This window comes from Lutjanus erythropterus, chromosome 4 (genome assembly GCF_056507025.1).
Source record: "Lutjanus erythropterus isolate fLutEry1 chromosome 4, fLutEry1.hap2, whole genome shotgun sequence".
Lineage (NCBI taxonomy): Eukaryota > Metazoa > Chordata > Actinopteri > Lutjaniformes > Lutjanidae > Lutjanus > Lutjanus erythropterus.
The window spans coordinates 34,376,336-34,397,968 of NC_139320.1; the positions used below are offsets into that span (position 1 = coordinate 34,376,336).

Consider the following 21,633-nt stretch of genomic DNA (forward strand, 5'->3'; position numbering starts at 1 on the left):
ACAGCCCCTTAAAAATAATTTAGGGCTTTATTATCCGCTTAAATCCACAAAATAAATCATTTGCAGCGGCTGTAAGCTGTAATTATGCTTGATTTGTGTGTTGTCCGCCTCATTATCTTTGTTTGGTGTATAAACAGTGCCATAATGAGGAGTCACTTCTCTATAATGCTTTAAAATGTGATTTTACTGTGATATTCTTATTTTTGCAGTGATATCTGCACGCCATGCTTCTAAAAACAGGATTACAGTAGTTCTCTGTTGCGTGGGATAATAGAGAGCAGCGGGCTGAAACAACAGGTGGGCACAGCGCCATGTAGGAGCAGAATGAGGGCAGCACAAAGAGGGAATAAGGGACAGTGTGTGTGGACTCCATTATTGACTGTTTCCACGCAGCTGTGATGAGACCAAAAAAAAAAAAAAAACAGGCTGGACTGCAGTTAAAAGTCAGCTTTGGGGGGTTTAAGGGCACGCCGCCCGAAATAGCACTTAATCGGTGGCTTACCTGCGGTTGTATCGTGAGCGCGACGAGAAAAATCACAGCCCGCTGCAGGTGGAGGTGTCCCCGGTGTCGCTCACTCCTCATGCCGGTGATCTTTCCGAGTCGAGTTACTCCGTGCGCTCTTGAGCTCTCCATCCCTGCGTCAAGGGGTTGGGGACCGTGGTGTGCGCTTTGGCAGTTGTGCTGGTGGTGGTGTCCCCCTCCTCCTCCTCCCCCTCCTCCTCCTCCTCCCTCCCTGCGTCCGTCCAGCTCTCCTCCTCTCCGGTGTTTAAACCCTGAAACTCCCGCAGAGCCACTTCATCGCGTCCAGCTCAGAGAAACCATAACTACCTCTATCTGTCTCCTGCTTGGATTTATTCTCCCCCCCCACCCACCCAGACTCACGCACAAACGCGCACACAAACACACACTTGATCACTCCCGTGCCGCTGTGTCCAGGCTGGATTTCCACTTGGAATGACACATGCACACAAACGCACACAAACACACTCCGCCTGCGCTCCACCACCTGCGTTAAGAGGCTTTAAAGGTCCAATCTGCCGGCTCACTTCACTTGAACTCTCATCCCAATTAGCTGACACACTCTCTCTTCTTCTTCTGTCTCTCTCCAAGCTTCATCCACGCACAAAAAACTACAAAAACATCCAAATGGCATCTAAATTCGTCCAGTTTCGCGACTGGTATGTTGGCGAAGTTTGCGTCTCTCCTCTAACGGAATGATTTCACTGTGCGCTCTTCCCGTCTCATCCAAGCGGCTGCTCGGTCGTTTGTTAACAAGATACGAAGCCCGGCGGCGACAGAGTCAGTGTGGGAAACAATGAGAGGGAGCAGGGTAGAGAGACAGAGCATGGAGGGTGTGTCCTGAGGCAGGGAATATCCGTCCTTCAGCTCTTGTCCGGATAGTTCCCAGCGCGCACCAATGCGCTCATCCATTTCTCAACCTGCTGACCAACCCAAAACTTTCTTTTATTTCCTAACCATGTCACCTTTACGCATGGGATTGAACTGAATGCGTTTCACTTCTCATGAGAAGTGAGACGTATGGGTTTTCTGTTTCCTCTCCACCTTTTGTTACCTCTCGCTTGTTCCTCTCCTCCAGTTTCAGGCGTCAAAGCCCCGCCGCGCCAATTAACTGTTTTTCACAGTCTTTTTTTTTTTTTTTTTTTGCTCGGGTGGCCTCTGAATGGGAAAGTTTCTATAGGCGTTTGGAGCTGTGGCCCTCCTTAATAACATTTCGCAATACACAAATAGAGTGTGTAGTGACAGAAAAGCAGGGATTGGTTGCCTGTAGTAAGTTTGCTTTTTCCCAATGGTGATTCGCTATTGCGCGCACGGTCGTGGCACACGTGGCGCAGGTGCAGGGGAGGACTTACCATTAAGCAGAGGTCGGCAATTGTAGGCCTCAAGCTACCAAGGGGCCCATAAAACGCCTCATTTACTTGTGGTTAAGAGATTTGGGTTTATGTTGTTGTTTTGTTTTGTTTTACTTTTCACTTATTGCTTATGCCTTTGTAAAAATCCACACGCCAAAATTGCATCAGGATAATTACAGGTACTTTCGGTAGAATTTGTCTGACATTTCGTAAACACAGCAGTAAGATGGTTGATCGTTAAATCTCATTCCCAGGAGATCATATTCCGACGTTTTGGTTTGGCAAAGCTCCTGAGCACAACAAAATAAGGAAAGAGGCAGAAGACAGGGTCTCCATGCTCTTCGAGTGGGTCATAAGTGATAAATATATTTTAAGTAAGTGCATTTTTTAAGGAAAATGCTGCATATTACTATTGTAACACTGACTATTCAGTGTTCTTACTGTGCATGAGGGCTGTAGTGATATCACATTTTCACTACATGATTATTGTGGCCAAAATAACTCATGACATTGATATGATCAGGATATCTATATATATTTTTTTAAGTTGTCATCTTTAACTTTATTTTACATTTTGTCTGCTTTTTGGCAAATAAATTACACTCAACATACAAGTGCAGGGAGGTGGAGAAGGAGTCTGTAACCATATCTATACAAAAATGTACAAAAAGGGGAATTACATTCAATGGATAGTGAAAAGATGTGTGTGTGTGTGTGTGTGTGTGTGTGTGTGTGAGAGAGAGAGAGAGAGAGAGAGCATGGAGAGGGGGCATTTGAGGAAAGTGACAAAGCAACAATGGAAAGAAATGGAAATGGTTTTAAGAGCATATGGTATGTTTTAGAGGCACTGGATTATTTACACAGTATCATGTATGTATTATTACCATTATATCAATATTTAATTTTTAAAGTCCCTGTAAAGGAAAGGGTTTTTTTTCCCTCTAATCACATTATACATGTTAGAACATAGCTGCTAAAAACATGTGAAAACACTGAGTGCTATGTTGTGCTGTGCTGTGTTGCTGACTTCTGGAGTTAATACTGGTAAGCCGTTGTACACGTCTGTGTTAGGGATTTTTTGGCGGACCTGAAGCATGGCTCAGTGACATGCTGGAGCGATGGTCCCCCAACATAAGCCCTGTAGCCTCATCAACTGACGCACCAATGACACCACTTCCCCTTCACCTCACCCTCCATAACGGTCAGTTACAAACATACCTCGCCGACTCTCAGTCCAAATTAGCCCAGCAGTTCATTTCAGCTCACTTCAGTTCCAACAACCTGACACAGAAGAAAACAATACCATCCTGCCACCATCTCTGGGCTCTGGTGGCTCAAACTAGACACGCCCAATGAAGATGCTAGACAGAGAATTCAGGTTGTTTTCAGGTCATAGTGATGTTCGACACAGCAACAGTGGAGCAGACATGCCCTCAGCGTTTCAGTGCAGAGAAAACTGCTAATTTTTTCATTATTTATTTATTAGTTATATTTAGCAATTGTTTTAATCATTTAAATTTGACTGGGTGGTTAATAACACATGTTTCTGTGGTGTGACAAACTTAGAACACACAATTATTATTGCTTTACAAGATCTTTAAATATCACGCTTATTGTCAATATTGGTATGTCGCGACACCCCTATTGTACATCTGTGGAAAAGATTCAGGACGTGGTGCACACTATTGAAAAATGAAGCAAAGCTAACCCAGCAGTGCTGAAAAAGCAGAAAGTTCTGCCATTTGGCAAGAGATAGTAAATATCCATTGCCCTACCACCGCACTTCAGAACAGCTTCTTTCCTCAGGCTGTAAGACTCTTCAATTTATTCTCTGCACACCACCATAAATAAAGTGTGTTTTTATGATGTATTATTTATTCAAGGATTGAAAAAGGGTGAAAACAAGGGATGCAGTGAGGGGGGCCATAGCTGGTCAAAGAATTGGGCGAAGCCTCTGAGTCTGAAAGTGAAGCTTATGTGTAAGCCTGCATCCTTTCAAATGGCCAGCAGGGGGCGACTCCACTGGTTGCAAAAAGTAGTCTGATTTTGTGCAGTTTTATGAGAAAATTACTGTATTTCTCAATTGATTTATAACCTCAGTAAACAATTTCTTAGTGAGGCAATGGTCTCAGTTGCTGGTTTCAAGTCTTTCTCAATACAGCATGGTATTCATTTTGGAAATTATGGTCCTGTTTCGAATAAATCAGATGATAAAGCAGGGTATGCCTTAGGGCAGGGCCACCGCGTGACAGACAAGTCATTCTCAGTGAGTCTGTCCAGTGCAACACACAGGACTTACAAAACTCAGATCAAACTGTAAAACTAGTATGATTCAAATAGGAATCAATATTCTATTACAGCATTGAATATTTCTCACTGACAGTGTTTTCAGAAACATATTTTAGTGTGTAGTTATAATATGAAGAAATATAACAACCAGACATGCAGCCATCATCTCCTGTTGAACAGACAAGCAAGAACCAAGAAGTACCCAAGTTGCAGTACGTGACCAACTGTCAGCTCATGCTCATGCTGGTTGCAACAACAACAACAGAAAAAAAACAAGATGGCAACCTCCATAGTACCAAGGCTAGTACTCAAGGCTTCAAAATGATAGTCCAGACACTACTGCGTGACATCACAGTGGCTCTGTCCACTAATTACTCTACTGTCCATGGGTGGGTCCCATGCATGTTTGCCATAGGCCCCAAAATGACTGAATCCATGCCTGCAAAGGTGTCTAAATGCCTCTACCTGCATACTAATTTCTTCTGAAATTTCTTCCGACGTGATCTTTATACTCACATTATATCAGTGAACTTGTTCCGACAGCTGTCAGCTTTTTTTCTGTACGCACATGCCACTGCTTAATGATGCCGAGGGCTGCAAATACTAACTGCGTGAGTGCATAAATATAAAAGAGGCATCTTTTTTGAATATTGGCACCGGTCACATGGCATATTTTCCACATCTGACTTGTTGGATCCAAGACCTCCACACAATGCACCTTCTTCATGGAGAAGAAATCTAATGAGATTCTGCCTCCCTCCTCCTCCTCTATCTTAAGGTCTATCACTGGCTTGTTGCTCAAGAGCTTCCCTGACAACCGCTGGTGTTTCCGTGGCCGGGCACTCTGCAGTGACCCCGGAGCAGAACAGAGGGCTCTTGAGGAGCACGGGGTTGATTTGCATAGAAGAGCAGTGACCTCCAAACATGAGCTGAATTCTAACCAACCACCCGGAAACACGCAGACATCAGTGGTTCTGCTCAGTGGCTTCTGTAGTGTGTGTGTGGATCACCTGAGGAAGAGTCACCAAACATCTGATGCCTCCACACTCTGTGGCTCCTTTTACCTCAAGGGAAGCCTGGTGAGTTGTGTATTTGGCACCACCTAATGGTCACACGCATCCTTTTACAATGTCCAAGTTAATGATCAGCTGTTGGTCTACAAGAGACATTTAGTAAGTAATTAAAAACCTACAAGCAAGTTTTCCTATTTTTCTTACCAACAACAGTAGCAGTATAAGAGACATACCATGTCAAAACTGTGTCCCAGGTTTGATTCTGGCTGGGAACGTTTGGTGCTGTTCTCTCCACGTTTCTCCACTGTAATCTGTTAAATAAAGACAAAACATTTCAAAGAACAATTTTATAAAAATCTCTTCACACACAATTGTCCCCACTCTCCTTTTTTACTTAAAGCTTGTTAAACTCACTTTATTCTGACAATATCATATATTTTGTCAGCTTGTCCATTCTCAATTGAATGCAACATTAAAAATACTAAAAACAAATAAAGTGATAAACACCGATTATCTTGTTACAATGGAAGTAGGTTCTTTAAGTTGCATTGAAAGCAGGAAAATGGACAGCGTAAGGATCTGAACGACTCTGAAAAGGGCCAAACTGTGATGGCTAGACGACCGGGTCAGAGCATCTCAAAAACAGCAGGTTTTGTCTTCCCAGTATGCAGTGGTTAGTATGTACTAAAAGTGGTACAGAGTCGTGGCTGCCCAAGGCTCACTGATGTGCATGGGGAGCGAAGGCTTGTCCATCTGGTCCGATCCCACAGACGAGCTGCTGTAGCACAAACTGCTGACACAGTTAATGTTGTCTTTGATGGAAAGGTGTCAGAACACACAGAGCATCACAGCCTGCTGCATGTGGGGCCACATAGCTGCAGACTGAGCAGACAATCATTGCCGACCCCTGTCACCTACCAAAAGGGCCCACAATGGGCATGTGAGAATCAGAACTGGACCACGGAGCAATTGAAGAAGTTGGCCTAAGGCTTTATTTAAAATAAGTTTCTGGATTTATACTTGAACTTAGTCTTAAGATAATTTCTGACAGTGTACTTTGGTTAAACTCATAAAAGATAATGAGCATAAAAAACATGCTTGCACAGAGCCTGAAAAACCCATTTGTAACTTGTACACCCAAGATCTATAAATGTCAAATTAACTGAAAATGGAGGGCATCTGCCTCACAATCAGTGATTTCCTTTTATATAATGCAGCACAAATGAGAGTTTAGTCAAAATAGCCGTGGACCAAAAGAGAAAAGCAAACTTCTGGGAAGATGATCATGGTGATGATAGAGGAGACTGAAGCCAAGACAAGCAAATGATCTGGTGAACTAAGAAGTGGGTTTGCAAACAAAGCCAAACATGTGATTCTTATCACATCGGCAATAAAGCTACTGCAGAGTTCACCACGGGCTTAGGCACATGTCTCAAACTGCAATGCTCCTACATAACCAGCAGCAAAATCACTAAAGTCAGATCGACGGAGGCTCCACTCCACAGCTTACAGGACTTGAAGGATCTGCTGCGAACAACCTGCCGTCAGATACAACAGGACACCTTCAGAGGTGTCGTGGCAACCATGCTTAAATGGATCAGAGCTGGCTTTATTGCTGAAACATGTATCACCTACAACAAACATACATTGTAGACTCTGGAAAAGAAAGCGTGGAGTTTGGATTAAAGGGCAGTAGACCACGACATCACAGATTAAACCGTCACATCCGACAGGCAGACCAGGTCTGAGCTGACTGGATGCAACTCACAAGACTCCAGCAGGACAAGGGGAGGAGGACTCTGTGTTTACATCAATGATGCTATGTGCGCAGACAGTCACAGCTGACGGAAAATGTTTCCAAGATGTTCATTTTTTTAATGCAAAGATGTTAACCACATTCTCATCACTATCTTGTCTTGTTAACCCATTCTATTCTGAATTTAATTATCTATATTGCAGTGTATGAAGGATCAACAACTCATTTCAATATGAAACCCTGTGTTGTATGAACATAATAAATGTTTTAATATTGTGGCTGATGGGTGTATGATGACTGACCTATTGGCTGGTTGAAGGACTAGAAAGTGAACAATAATAATAAATAACCATTTCTGGCACAAATGTTGAACCTTCACAAATGCCACAAACTGATTTAAAAGTGAACTATGACTATCATAGACACACGTGATATAAGCCCTTAAATGTCAAAGAGAGCCCAGACATGCAACGTCACAATCTGATATTGTCTTTGGGATGATTTTTGATTCGACAGTCACGACTCCCACACATAACTCTCTGGATAAGTTGCCTTTCAGTCCCCGCAACTGAAAGATCACTGTGCTGGTGAATGGGAAGGCAGTAGGCATGTTGCCAAGCGCATGCGACACACACACACACTCACACACACATACACATACACTCTCACTCACTCACACATGGCGCCCTGGTGGCTGTAAGGTCAGCGCTTTCTCAAGGCAAAATAAGGGAGTGTGGAAAGGCTTGGGAAACTACAGAAGAATGTGCATTTCTGTGTACACTGTTGAGCTGACCTGAAGACAATTACTCAGGGCACAGTTTAAGTCCACAACAGGGAGGCCCTGTGTGCGCTGGGCACAGTTGATAGTGCGAGTCTAAATTGAGCTTTTCAGGCCTAATTCACACATCACTCCGCCCTGCATTCATGAATCCAGCCTTTGAGAGGACGAGGTGGTCCTCGTTGGCATGTAATTACTCTGCAGACCTGCAGTATGTGAAGGCTGCGAGTCCGGGGGCCTTTGAGGATGTGCTGCAGGACGTTCAGCAGGCATTTACTAATTGGCAAACTTGTGAACATTAGAGACACTATTCATTTGCATCCATTTAGATATTAGTCACATACCATCCTTATAGAAGGAGGCCTACAACATAATCATAATTCTGAGAGACCTGTACAAGTTTAAAATTGAATGTTTGTATAATATTGTCTCTATTGCTGCAACGATCAATCCATTATTAAAATTAATCACCAGCTATTTTGATAAGTACGACAATATTCAGAATATTTTCTGGTTTCTTTACTCCTCTTTGACAGTGAACTGAATATCTTTGGGTTGTGACGGTATGCGGGAATATTTAAAAACACTATTTTTAGAGTAACCAAAAATAACACATTTATACTGCGTGCAAAGCACTGCAATGCTTTTTCCAGCTGTGACAAAAGCACACATATTCTTTACTCAAGTAGAAGCACAGATATTTGTGTGAAAAAAGGACAAAGGTAAATTAGGAGTACTGATTCAACTTCTTGACTCAAGTAAAAGTGAAAAAGTTACAGGCTCTGAAATCTTCTCAAAAGTAAAAGTAAAAAAGTAGCACTCAGGAAGACAATTCTACTGGCTTTTTCTTTTCAAAGCAACTTCACCTTTTCTCTGTGGTAGTTCTGTTGTGTCTTTTCCTGCTGTTACGTCTTATGTTCTTCTTGTTACGTTGTTTGGATTTATGTCATTTTCGTCTCTTTTATGTTGTTTCCATCTTGCTATGCAGTTTTTGTCTTCTTTTTCGTGTTTTATGTCATTTCGTCATGTCTTATTTTCTCGTCTTGTCACGCTGTTTTTGTCTTCTGTCTTGTTTTCTTCTTGTTCCATCATTTTTGTTTTGTTTTTTACACCACTCTTGTTGTTACTTTGTTTTCCTCTTGTTATGTCTTTATGGTGTCTGCCATCTTATGTTGTTTTTTTTCTTGTTATGTCTCTTGCGTTGTTTTCCTCTCATTGCATCTGTGGTGCGTGATATGGACTGATAGACACACCAAGGAGTCGTCTTTTCTGAGACCCATCCATTTAGAAAAAAAAACGGTCTTGATATCAGGAAGGTGGTGTGCGATGACACAACACAAAAATAACTAAGAATTCCCCTCAAATGCATTGAAATAAAAGTAATGAGCCTGTTTTGAAAAGTACAGATATTTGTGTTAAAATCTAGGGGGTGAAAGTAAAAAGATGTCAGAAAAATAAATACTCAAGTAAAGTATAGATACCTGAAAACTCTACTGAAGTACAGTAACAAAGTATTTGTACTACAAATACTACAGTTACAGAAGAAATTGCTAAAATTTGAGTTGTTGTTTTGTGGTTTTTGAATCACTCTTGGAGGGTAAAAAGCCATTAACACTGAAACAGAGATAGATAAAGGAAATGCTGCAACAACTGCTGCTCAAGAGCAACCAGTAAATGATGAAATCTAATTGATTTAAAAAAAAAATATATGAATCTGCCTCTGGATTGTCACATGGAGCACATAGGAAATAAAGATAGAAGATGATTAGTTTGAACATCTACTGTGCACTTCAAAACACAAACTGAATTAAACTCCACTTGGTTTACTTTACAAGCAGGACAGATATGAGGAATTGTAAAAAAAAAATAGTTGGAATACTTCCTATTAAATACAGGACTAATGGAAAATGTTATTATTTTTCAGAGAAGGAACACAGTTTTCTGCAAAGTATCAATTTTGTGGGGAATGTGGGCGGCCAGCGGTCTGAAGGATGCACCGAGTAACATCAGCATCCTGAGATCGAGACCAGCCTGCGACTTTAGTTGCACGACACAGATGACCTTCTCTCCACTGCTGACTAATACAGACCGTTCTCATAATCAGCTTTGTCCTACAGGTGGCTGAGAGTTCACCGTTTTATGTTCAAGAAGCAGCTACACAAATGATCACCACAAATAATCCATTTTCTGTTGGTGAAAATAAGATCACAGGTGTAGTTTTGGGTTGGAATAAAAGCCTACAGTCCCCAGTCCTGCAGAGCACTCAGAAATTTTATCCATTTCAAAATTCCATACCTTTCCAGACTCCTTGATAGATCATCTCAGTACAAATAGATGTTTATTATGCAATTAAAAGTTTTTTTTAAAACCAAATTTTAATACATTAGTCTTTGTATGCTATTATGTTATTCAATAATTGCCAGAAGATTGTAGGTAGTGTAGCTCAAGTAAATCGGTTATTCCTAAGCAGAAAGCTGGATGACTCTCTACTTTCAAACATCTCAAACAGGGAGTAAAGTAATTGGGCCACCAACACTCATTATTTTCCCTTAACATACTGAATAAGGCTGCATGATTCTTATTAAAATGTGAATCGCGATTCCCTCAGGATTCTTTTTTTTTCCAAGAAAAACATTTATTGCAGTCTTAAGACGCTCATGTAAAAAAATGTCGCAGACGCTTTGCTGTGTCGACAAGGTTTTAAACACATGTCATAAAGTATATCAAAGTGTTGAAGTTTAAAGTCTTGTCACAAAAAAATACAGCAAATATCTTTTCCTCTCACCTGACAAAAGTTATTCAAAGTTGTTCACTTAAATGGTGAACATTAAAATCAACAACGCAAATGCACATTACAAGGCTGAGATTTTGTGATGTTTTTGCTATAGGACAAAATGTATGAATCAAGACAGCGATTTAAAAAAATTAAATAAAATAAAAATTTAATTGTGCAGTCCCACTACCAAATGAATAATATATTACCCTTCTCTATTTTTTTTGTCTATTTTCTAAATATTAAACTAAAATGAGTTAAAAAGGCACCTGCATATCCTTGTTTATTCAAGGAAATGACAATGAACACTCACTGAGAAGTGAGCATTAAGTCACATGTCATACTTCTCTCTGGTTGCCAGATGAATGCCTGCTCCAAAAGCCATGAAAAACACTTTATTTTTTACAAATTCTGAATTTTTTATTTTAGGAAACAGAACACCGGCAATAGTCTAGAAACAACCTACATATTTAGAGCTGTAAATGAAATAAAATTTTGTACTGTGGCTTAATAACCCAGCAATAACACGTTTGCTGAATAGTTTAACAAAATTCAGTACATCAGGGAAGAGGTATAGGTTAGTGGGCAGAATAAAAAAAAATCCCCATTAATCAGTTATCAACTGGGCTGCTCAAAAAACTATTTACATGCAGTGTTTACCCATCCATCTCTTTACCCACCTACTGCTATGCAACACACCTCAACATCAGGGGCAGAACAAAGTAGGTTTATAGCATCATCTATTGGCCTTAAGATGAACTCCCACTGCAACATAAACACATAAGATGTAGTGAGGCAGTGTCTCATGGAAACATTTTAATTATACAAAGAAAAAGCTCCAGGTACAATGTCGGGTAAACCAGACTCTGGGTGCAATGCTTTATGACAAATTAAAAAAAAAAAAAAAGGATCAAACATACAGAACAAACATCAAGTTGCTGAAGGATTTGAGTACAGCCACCTTCTGAAATTCAGATGCAGCAGACCTCATCCATAAAGTTACCTGATAAAACACAGCAACTTGATACAATTAACGTATACTTACATGTCATCCTGGAAGAAAGAAACAAAAAGATACCGCTCGCGATGCTCTGATTGGCAAATGTCAATTTCTAAAAAACTTTTAGTCCAGGTCACTGCTGTACATTTTAAAAAGACCAGTGTGTGAATGGAAAAAAAAAACATTCTTGTGGGCTTATTTCTTAGCAAATGAGATCTTCATGGCGTTTGCTTGCGTGATCTTAAAACCTTGTAGCGCATCGCGTGCAGCGCCAGCCTGCACTTCGTTGTCAAACTCCACAAAAGCGATGTCGTGGCGACCAGGCACCAGGCGCACCTCCTTGAACCCAGGGAACCTGAACACACCACAGTACAGTCAGTTTTAACATTCAACAGATGGACAAATACAAAAATGCAATGGAGAAAAGGAGTTGTTACTGACTGGTTGAAGAGCATGGACAGCATGAGCTCATTTGTCTCCTCAGGCAGGTTGGTGAGGAAGAGGATGTGATTGGGAGGATTTTCTGCAACCTGTGAGGATAAAGGTCAGTAGGGCTCAGAAAAGAACAATTGTGACAGTATAACATTATTTTCTGTTGAAGAAATGAGAATATGAAATGAGAACGGGGGTCACACCCTACCTGCTGGGGCATTTGACCGGGCATCTGTCCGGGCATCATCTGGCCAGGAGGTATGGCACCAGGTGGAATCTGACCAGGTGCCATCCCTGGTGGTGGCATCATGCCAGGAGGGGGCATGTAAGGTGGCTGGCCTGGCATGTGCATCATACGTGGAGCCTGGGTCATAGGAGGCATTCCCTACACAGGAAAGTACAACAGTCATGAGCATGTCAACCAGTTCCTCAGTTTGCAGCTGCTACACCCCCAATAATCAATCACCTTCACCTAAATCAGTGGGGCCAGTATGCTACAGTTTAGTACACTGCTCACAGTAGTTTTCTACTCTGTCCACACAGGGTCTCTGGCAAATGCTTGATAAGATAGTCCTTGATACTATATTTTGCTACTAAAGCTGTCACAATAGCTTTTGTAAAGAAACTCTGTTCCCAACGTTAATTCTACTAACTAATTCCCAAAAAAAAAAAAAACTCACAGGCATGGCAGCAGGTACCCCAGCAACCATGGGGGCAGCAGCTCCTGGTACACCCTTCTTAGGTCCAGCTGAATCAGTTCCTTTGGTCTTCTTCTTCTCCTTTTTACGGTCACGCTCCACATAAGTTCCCTTCATTTTAGCTATGATGTCTGAATCCTGCTTGGCATACTGGATACGCTGTAGGAAAGACACAGATAAGTTAAGACCACCATGTATTTTAGAGGCTACAGCTTATATGTTGCAGAATATGCATGCTTGCCAACCCTCCTGGGATGATTGCTTGAGATGATTGAATCATTTCCAGGAGACTCCTGTTTTTCAGTGCCCTCTCCTGGTTTTGTACCAGGGTCACAATTCACCTATATTTCTTCTGATTTGTGGCTAATATTCACACCTTTTTTCCTCCTTTTCGCTATCACAATCCGTTCCTGCAACTGTACAATGTGTATAAGCCCTACAACTCTAAACTCTAGGGAGCAGCCAAATAAACATATGCTTTAAAAAAATGCACAATGTTGATTTTCTGTGTTATTGTAATCAAATTTTGACCAAGTAAGGCTAAATGTTGTTTACCATAGGTCATCTGCAGGCATTTGTTTGCAATGAAAGTGTGTACTGGAGAGGACCCAGTTTTGGTTTCAAAATTCAATTTATTTTTGAGGTTGGCAAGTATGAGTACATCATGTTTATAAAGCATAAAATGGACGCATTTCTGATATATTTACACTCTTAAGCTTCTAGGAGATCTAGTATTCACAGTGATGAACCTACCATGGGTTTATCGTAGAAGGGAAATCCCTGCATGGATCTCAGGGCATTGGATGCGCTGTTAACCTCTTTGAAAATAACAAAGGCCTGACCCTTCATCTTTATGTTTCTTGCGACCAAGATGTCCAAAATCTGTCCGAACTGTGAGAAGATGGCGTACAGCGACTTTTTCAACTCTGCAGAAAGACGGACAATTAGTTTAAAAGACAGTTTGATTTGACATGCTCTCTGTGCACTTAGTGTATTTAACTGAAGCCAGAAACAGAGGGCTAAACTTACCATCTTTCTTGATTTTCTCATTCAAGTTGTTGATGTAGATTGTATGGTTGAGCCGCACCTCCGGAGTGGCCATCTTCTAACCTACGGACGAGAGGTTGGAGAGAAATTGCTTGAAATATTGTTATTAAAACACTTTGAAGCATAGCTAAATAGTAAGCTAACGTAAGCAATCATCCAACGTAACGTGGGGTGAACGTTAGCCTAAATGCTAAATTAGCTATAGCTATATGTAAGCGTGCGTTATTTAGCCTACTAAATCCATCTATGGCTCACTCCCGATTTCTATTTTTGTCACAGAAATGCCCAAATATGGTACATACCTCCACAAAAGAGTTGCGAAAGGTTTCGATAACTAACAAATACTTAAACCGTTCAGCTAAATGTAGGAAGAATGCTCACCTCGGAATGATAAATGAAAGCCCCGGCATTCACAAATCCCGTGTTCAATTCTCGCGTTAGGAAACAGCAGTCATGTTAGAAGAGAACCCCAATCCCGCGAAAGATCTCGCGGGAGTTATCATTTTAAACCCAAAATATGATCTTCTCCTGTGTCATTCTGTGTCTAAACTTACCCATTTAGCCACAAAATTGTCACATTATAAAATATAATTAGTTTTTTTTACATGTGCGCAATGAAGAAACAACTACTACAAACCTTGAAGTATCTTGGAGTATTTCACATATCAAGGGTTCCCTTCTAGACATGAACAGAAACAACACAGAGGCCGTTTCCGGTGTTACACAAAATTCTGTCCCACCAGATTCTGTAACTACTGCAAACGTCTTTATCACCACTTGTATTTTAAGAACTGCCTGTTTTAACAAACACATAGCAACCATACTATTTAGATGGCACCACACAACTGATAGTTACATACATAAGTAAGCCACAGCGCGATTGGCAACCTTTGATAGCTCTTGTGGGTCTGGATGGGAACGTCAGACTCGCGAAACATCTCGCGAGAGTGATAAATTTTAATCTAAACGATTGCATTTAAACCAAACCTAACCAGGTGGTTTTGTTCGCTAGACCTCGGGAGATCGCATTCAGGGCGTTTTGCATTATAAAGCATAGTACGCTGAGTATTAGGGTGCACAGTGAAAAACCGCGCATTCAAATCTCGCGAAAGTTTCGCAAATCCATGGTTCCCCCATCGAGACGAAGAAGAAGAAGTAGAAGATGATGCCAAATATGGACATAACACCGGTGTTGTTAGCTAGCAGTGCACGCTCAAAAGTGGGTGTTTGATCGTTTGCGAGGTATGACAAGCAATAACTACTTTTTGTCAGTGATAACTGTTAACTGGAGAAGATTGTCACACCTGGGTTTCTGTCAAGGAAATAGCAGAGTACCGAGATAAGACATTTTTCACCAGTCTTTGTATGCAACAGACCTGCTAGCAAAGTTCCAAGAGGTAGAAGAGAGTGTAAGGTGGGCGGATATGTTTTGAGTTACGACGTTTAAGGGGTGTTTTTACTGGGTTTTTCGCATATTTTGAGTAAGTCTAACTATTGATTCATCTCATTTTTGACGTAATATTGAATTGTTTTTGATGTAGTAAGCCACGGTCCTGTTCCATATAGTGTAGCAGAGCCTTTCAAGCGAACATATACAATAGCAGCACCCTGACTCTGTTTAACCTGAGAGGAACGGAATCATTGCTAACACCTGTGTTTAACCTACTGTTAAAGTCAATAATGGCTGCTGAGAAAAAGGTCTATTGTAACTTGCAAACATGCACCAAATACTAACCGAGCTACCACTTCTGTCAGGGTTCATTTAAAAGGAGCTCCCTGAAGATGTCAGTGGAGTGCCCTGTGTCACTACCACCACCACCTCCTCCACCTCCACCTCCGCCTGCTCCATGTCCACCACCTCCTCTACCTGCCTCAGCGTCCAAGAAGAAGTTGTATCAGACTATAGCCAGTAACAGGAGCGCTGTAGAGGGGAACCACACAGAGGCCCGCTTACTGCTCAGTCAGAGGGAGAGCAGGTGAGATTTATAAGGAGAGGATGCACATTTTTGGGCTCATTTAACCAAAATATTTATTTATTTTGTGCAAGAACAGTTAGTAACTTTATTTATGATTTATTTCATATTTGAAAGTCTGCAGTTCTGACAACAACTTAATTTCTGAATATACTATTTGTTAAAAATCCTCATTAGCCTGGCGATAATGTTCATATCCAGCATCTGACACACATTGTCATGCTTGTTCTCATCACCTCAGCTGTTAGCTTTATCAGATGTTATAACTTGCTTTTCCATATAATACATTTTCAGCAGACTTAGTTAAAAGACCATTAGATACTCTGAACAATAGAGTCCAAAATGTCCTGCGATAAATCCTGTGAAACTTACAGTGTGAAACTTTAAGGTTGACATTGTCACAGAGGTGGTGTAAACTCATTTCAGGGCAGAAACCAAACATTGTTTTGTTCCAGGTTCTCAATTGAGAGGATTTCTTGCTTGTCTTTGTCTTAGGTGAACATCTTAAGATTTGTGATCACTGGTTGGCCAAAATGATTAACTGAGTCATTTAGAAAGTGGATCAGTCATTGCAGCCCTGGTGGTGTTGTACTGGACTGTTCTATAAAGTCCAGTACAACAAAATGTGTTCCTTATTTACATACATAAGGGCAGCAGAAACACCTCTCAATATAGTGATTCAATCCTGAATCAATACTAACTACAGCCTTAAAAATTCACAGAGAGTTGAATCAACACCTCTGTGATACAAAGTCAACAAAAACACAAGATTATAAGCCTTGTGAAGAAAGGATTTATTGAGTTTTTCACATCAGATGTTTTGACTTCCCATAGTAGGAAAGGCACAGATGCAGTGGTGGAACAAGTATTCCAGTCCCTTATTTAAGTAAAAGTACTAATATCACACTGTGATAATACTGCACTATAAATAAAAGTCCTGCAGGTAGTTTAACCCACAGCAATGCATCATTTTCTATAAGATCATCATAGTTTGTCGGGTCACTGGCCTGTGAGAATTACCTATCTCTAAAATGTCAAGTTTTCGTGGTGTCAAAACAACAGCCCCATTTTCAGTGTAGCAACAATGTATTTTCCAGCTGATCCAGGAAGGTTTTTAATAGTTTTTTAAGTGTAAAAAGTAGAAGAATTTTCTCAACCCATAAAGGAACACTTAATCCTTCACTATATTATAAAAATTCAAATTCAGAATATGTTAAGAGATTGATGTTTTTTACTGGACATGAAGGGTATGAAAAAATTGTAATCTGCACAGTATATAAAACTGTCAAGACAAATGTAGTGGAGTAAAAAATACAACATTTGCCTCTGAAATGTGGCGGATTAAAGCATAAAGTTGCATAAAATAGAAATGTTACAGTACAAGTGCATCAAATTGGGTAAATGTACTTGGTTACGTTCCACCACTGCCAGGACCCGAAGGCAAAGCAGTTAAATTAAAGTCAGCCACAAGTCATTTATTATTTACGTCTTGAAAAAAGGCCTGTTGCAGGGCTGTTGAACTGGATTGTAATGCAGTAAAGTGTATTTGTGTAATGCGGTGTGTTTTTTGTGCTTCAGTTTTAGGAAGGACCTGCAGTGGATTCTGGTGAACACGTATGTGCCTTCGCTCATCCAAGATGGTCCACAGTAAGTCAGTAAACTGATGTCAGTCTAGTACTTGTCATTCACACTTTGATCGACATTTGGCTGAGAAAGCTCTTGTATAACACAAATAAGACTATTACCACAACTGCTGTGTGTACAATGGGGCCATTGTGTTATAAGTTTGACCTGAATGCTTTAATGTTTAAGTAATTAAATGTGACATATTTGCCAGGGTGTGACCGTCGGTGTGTTATTCATTTATCTGTGGTTAGGTGTGGTCTGGTGGCTTTGTGGATGTCTGCTCACCTTCGACAGCCACAGCTGAATGTTTACATGGAAACTGTTGTTCAGACGGCGCTGAGGAGGGGATACACAGCCCAGGGGGAAATGTTTTCAGGTAACACAAGTGTGCAGACTGTGATGGGTCAGTCTGTTTTCATGATTTGGGCAACAAGAGCAGAGAGGGGTGCCATTTCCTATTTAGGGGCATTAGAAGTTTTCCGATAGCACGGCAAAACGTTGAATCCTCCCAAAGGCAAAAAAACATTTTAAAAAAGTAAAATGCCTTGACATCACTGGATGTTGCCAAAAATGCAAATATGACAAGAAACTCCAAGAAACAGATGCACGATTAATTAAGTTGTAAAAAGTTATATTACCGGGTTTTCAGCTTTTTTTTTTTTTTTTTTTTTTTTTTGGTAATTCCTTCTTTATGTTTCACAAGTGACTAAACTGCACTTTCACACTGTGTTGAGTTTATGGTGGTTTCTTTATGTTCTCGTTAAGAGTTTTATTTTGTTGCAGCTGACAACATGGCCCGGCTGGCAGAGGAGGTTTGTGGCTGCAAGGCGGAGCTGCTGTCAGGTGGATTAAGTGGTAAAAATGCTGCAACCATCATCTCACACCTGTGGGGGAGACAGCCTGTTCTCATCCCGTATCCTACATCCAAACTAAACTGCATCGACACTTCTGAAGAAAGACTTCATTTTGTGCATGTTTTTTTTTTTTACTTATGTCGTGAAAGAAAAGTTTATGATTGCAGGACAAAATTCCATGACCATATGTACAGATATGATGAAGACTTCAACCATGAGCCATGCCAGCGCAGCGGCCACAGGGCGCACTGGGCGGTCGCTTCAGGTAAGATACACACAATTTAAATGGAAAATCATTCAAAATGAGCTTTCATTTTCAGTAATCAAAATCAAAGTCAGAATTGGCGATTCTTCCATTATTTGTCACTCCACCCCACCTACTTGTGCTGTGAGACGTGTGCCTAATGAAAAAGACACTTCAGAGACATTTGTCGGAGCATAATGCACCAATGATCTGTTGATATTTACAAATTAAGACTTAATAGGCTTGAAGTAAAAATGTGGAGTGGATCTGGAGAATCGTCACACCCCTGCTTACAGGATGAGTGTTTCATAATGGTGGTTCAGAAAAGCGGGCCTTAAACTGAACAAGAATTAGTCTGTTTTATAAAGCAGGTTTGGAGCTAATGTGGTCTGAGACAACAAGCACAGATTACATCAAGTCACTGTGAACAAAACAGACATGGCATAAAACAAAACTGTAATGTTTGCAGCCGCAAAGCAACAAATATTAATCCAATATATAGTGAGAAAAATATAAAAGAAAAGATGAACCAAAATCACTACAATAAAAGCAAAAGAGAATAGACGTACTTGACGCAGCTGGTTGTTTTTCCATCAGGGTGGAAAAAGGAAAGGTTTGGCTTATTTGTATCAAAATAATTTATAGCGTTGGCTAATTTATAGTATGTGTCAAAAAATTCCTGATGGCAGAAAAAGATCCCCAACAGACAGTTTCCCTCAAGGGTTTTTAGAGTTCACATCACTTGTGTCCATTTGGAAACACGAGATCAGACCTTTTTTCTGTGACCAAGCATTTACATGTTTACTTGAGTTCCAAAGACTGTATTCATAAAAAATTAAGGAAATTTAAATCTTTTCACAGTCACTGTCTTCAAAAGCTTTGTGCACTTTGTAGCTCAGGGCGTGTGATATTTTGATTTTATTTTGTGACATTTAAAGAGAGAAATAAACCAGTAAAGTGTTTCTTACTAGGAGGCAATGGCCTCAGAGTTGTTTATTTGCCTTATTTTAATTGCAGTGCACGTGTGTATAGTAAAAGCACACGTGTGTTGACTGGAATACTGTGCAGATATTTTAGAAGTATAATTACACAATAACGTGCGTTCCATGTCGATTGTGACATGGATTCTGTATGTACTGGAAACTGACTCATGTTCACAGTGAAGCAGTAAAGAGGAACTCTTGACAGGTTGTAACGAGGGCAGCAACTAATGATTATTTTATGATTCATTCAATCATTGCTGGTTATTTTTACGATTAATCAGTTTAGTCTAGTGTTTCCCAAATTTAACTTCAGGGGATCCACTTTTTTAAAAATGCCACATCATCATCACCAATCCCATATCCCTTATCAAACCATTATCAATAAATATTGGAAGATTTAATTTGTACATAAATGACCATTCATACCATTTCTGCATAACCTTATATTACCTTGATGGATGTGACTGCAAACATACATGTTAAATATTTTATAAAAGAGAGATAAATTCATTTAGACTGAGATAACAGGCTGTCTCATCTCATCTCATTCTTAGTTCCTCTCATCAGGAAATCAATGCAGGACATTTTAGCCTACTTCAGTTATAAATCTTAAATTTGCAGAATATCTTCCACAGTTGTTTATTTATTTGGTGACTAAAATAAAATCTCCCGTGACTCACCTGTGGGTGGGAGTCTTGATTTACTAACATATATATCACAAAGAAAAGCAGCAAATTTTTGCATTTAAGAAGCTGGAATCAGGAAATGTTTGCTTGAAAAATGACTGAAATGATTAATCAATTATCAGAATAGTTGGCAATTGATTTTGTGTCGATCAGCAGCTCTGATTGTAACTCTAGTAAAGCTTGAAAACTACCCGGAGCAGGATCAGGCTCCTCTATCAGACTTAATTAAACCACTTTTATGAAACAAAATTTCCTGAAAATAAACATGGTTTAATTGGTAAACTGGCTTTATGAAAAGCATCTTAGCTCTCTACAAACACCAACATGCTGCTCAGTCACCATATTTCCTCGTTCCAGGTGTTCTCCTCGGTTTGGAGCAGGGCAGCGTGAGCGCAAAGCTCAGTCAGCCTGATCCCACACTGGGCTGGCTGTCCCTCGCCACTGACAGCAACTGCCCCTGTCCTGCTGGTAGCACCGCCGTCAGAGAGGTTCACATCCTGGCGAAGCAGGGCAAGAGTCTTCGCTACCAGCTGTGGAATCTGGACAGCGTCGCTCAGAGCAACGAACAGCTGAGGACGATGGACCCTGAGAGAGCTAACGACGGGACCCACTATGTGGTTCCTGCAGGAGGGGTGGAGGCTGGGCTGGCTGGACAGGCAGTGCTCCTGCACACAAGGACGCAGAAGCAAACATGAGAGTGATGCAGGACCCAGCTGAGTGGAGGACAGTGGACACGGGGTGCAGCATGACTGAAATCTCACGGTGTGATGTGACTGATACCACAGTTTAACCTGTTCTTACAGATGTGGGTTTTAGAGGAATCCGATATCTGTGTGACTTTGAATCAATCCAAAAGTGCCTTGAACAGGGCTTCAAAATGCTCACATAGCAAGAGTAATGATGCAAGAGTAAGTGTGTGACATGTTAATATAAGTCCCTTTTAAGTTGAAACAATCAGCTTTTTGCTGCTTTTCTGCTGCTGTTGTTCTTGTTGGTGCAAAGAAATAACATAATTGTTATTTCTGAGCGGTTCACATCACTGCAGTAGCTTTTGCCTGTTCCCAAATTCAATATAAATACGTGACGATTTCAGTTTACCTCTTCAGAGAACATACCTCTTTCTTCTCTCTTATTTTCAAAGTGTTGTTGATCATTTTTTCACAGAGGTCGGCTCAGTGGTAAACTAAAAGTGATCCAGATGTCATCAGTACCGTTCAAAACACTAGTTTTATCAGGTCTTTGCAGACTTTGTTGTGGGCAGCTTAATGCTCGGGACTGTGTTATCAAAAATATTGGATTTACAAGTTTACCAGTTAAAAACTCCTTGGAGTGTATTTAAACTGAGTGCAGTTTTTATGTAGAACTATATTTTTGTCCTGAAGGTTTTACAATGGGAATCTTCATCACCTATTGGTGCTCAGTACATCACTGACTGACTGTTGCATATTTATACAGTAAATTAATAAATAAATGTCATATTGATTCACTGTGTGCCTGTAAATGTTTTGGGATATTAATTCGCTTCACATCAAGGTCCTGCACCTTCATGTTGGGATTTACTTCACAATAATGACCTGCTCACTGCGCTTTATCCTGCATATTACATGGC

General features: G+C 40.6%; 3 protein-coding genes across 3 annotated transcripts in view; 1 reads left to right on the forward strand and 2 right to left on the reverse strand.

Moving 5' to 3' along the window:
- The window catches only part of LOC146328755 (uncharacterized), a 73,512-nt gene extending 71,557 nt beyond the window's left edge, over nucleotides 1–1,955 (reverse strand). Inside the window, exon 1 of the mRNA XM_084717760.1 lies at nucleotides 503–1,955. Within this exon, the coding sequence (XP_084573886.1) occupies nucleotides 503–634 (132 nt within the window). The 5' untranslated portion in view covers nucleotides 635–1,955. The remainder of the gene's footprint in view (nucleotides 1–502) is intronic.
- A 9,699-nt stretch (nucleotides 1,956–11,654) lies between these two features.
- snrpa (small nuclear ribonucleoprotein polypeptide A) lies at nucleotides 11,655–14,060 on the reverse strand. The gene is made up of 7 exons (XM_084717764.1): nucleotides 13,961–14,060; nucleotides 13,641–13,721; nucleotides 13,365–13,537; nucleotides 12,594–12,770; nucleotides 12,122–12,298; nucleotides 11,923–12,011; nucleotides 11,655–11,836 (listed from the first exon to the last, which is right to left on the reverse strand). The coding sequence occupies exons 2-7, from the start codon at nucleotides 13,711–13,713 to the stop codon at nucleotides 11,677–11,679; spliced, it is 849 nt and encodes a 282-aa protein (XP_084573890.1). The 5' UTR covers nucleotides 13,714–13,721; nucleotides 13,961–14,060; the 3' UTR covers nucleotides 11,655–11,676.
- A 349-nt stretch (nucleotides 14,061–14,409) lies between these two features.
- Nucleotides 14,410–21,511, forward strand: actmap (actin maturation protease). The gene is given in 8 exon segments (XM_084717762.1): nucleotides 14,410–15,072; nucleotides 15,414–15,634; nucleotides 17,210–17,278; nucleotides 17,509–17,633; nucleotides 18,041–18,170; nucleotides 18,306–18,376; nucleotides 20,382–20,707; nucleotides 20,710–21,511. Coding segments are annotated over 7 exon segments (1,020 nt in total). The 5' UTR covers nucleotides 14,410–15,072; nucleotides 15,414–15,440; the 3' UTR covers nucleotides 20,815–21,511.
- Nucleotides 21,512–21,633: the final 122 nt, after the last annotated feature.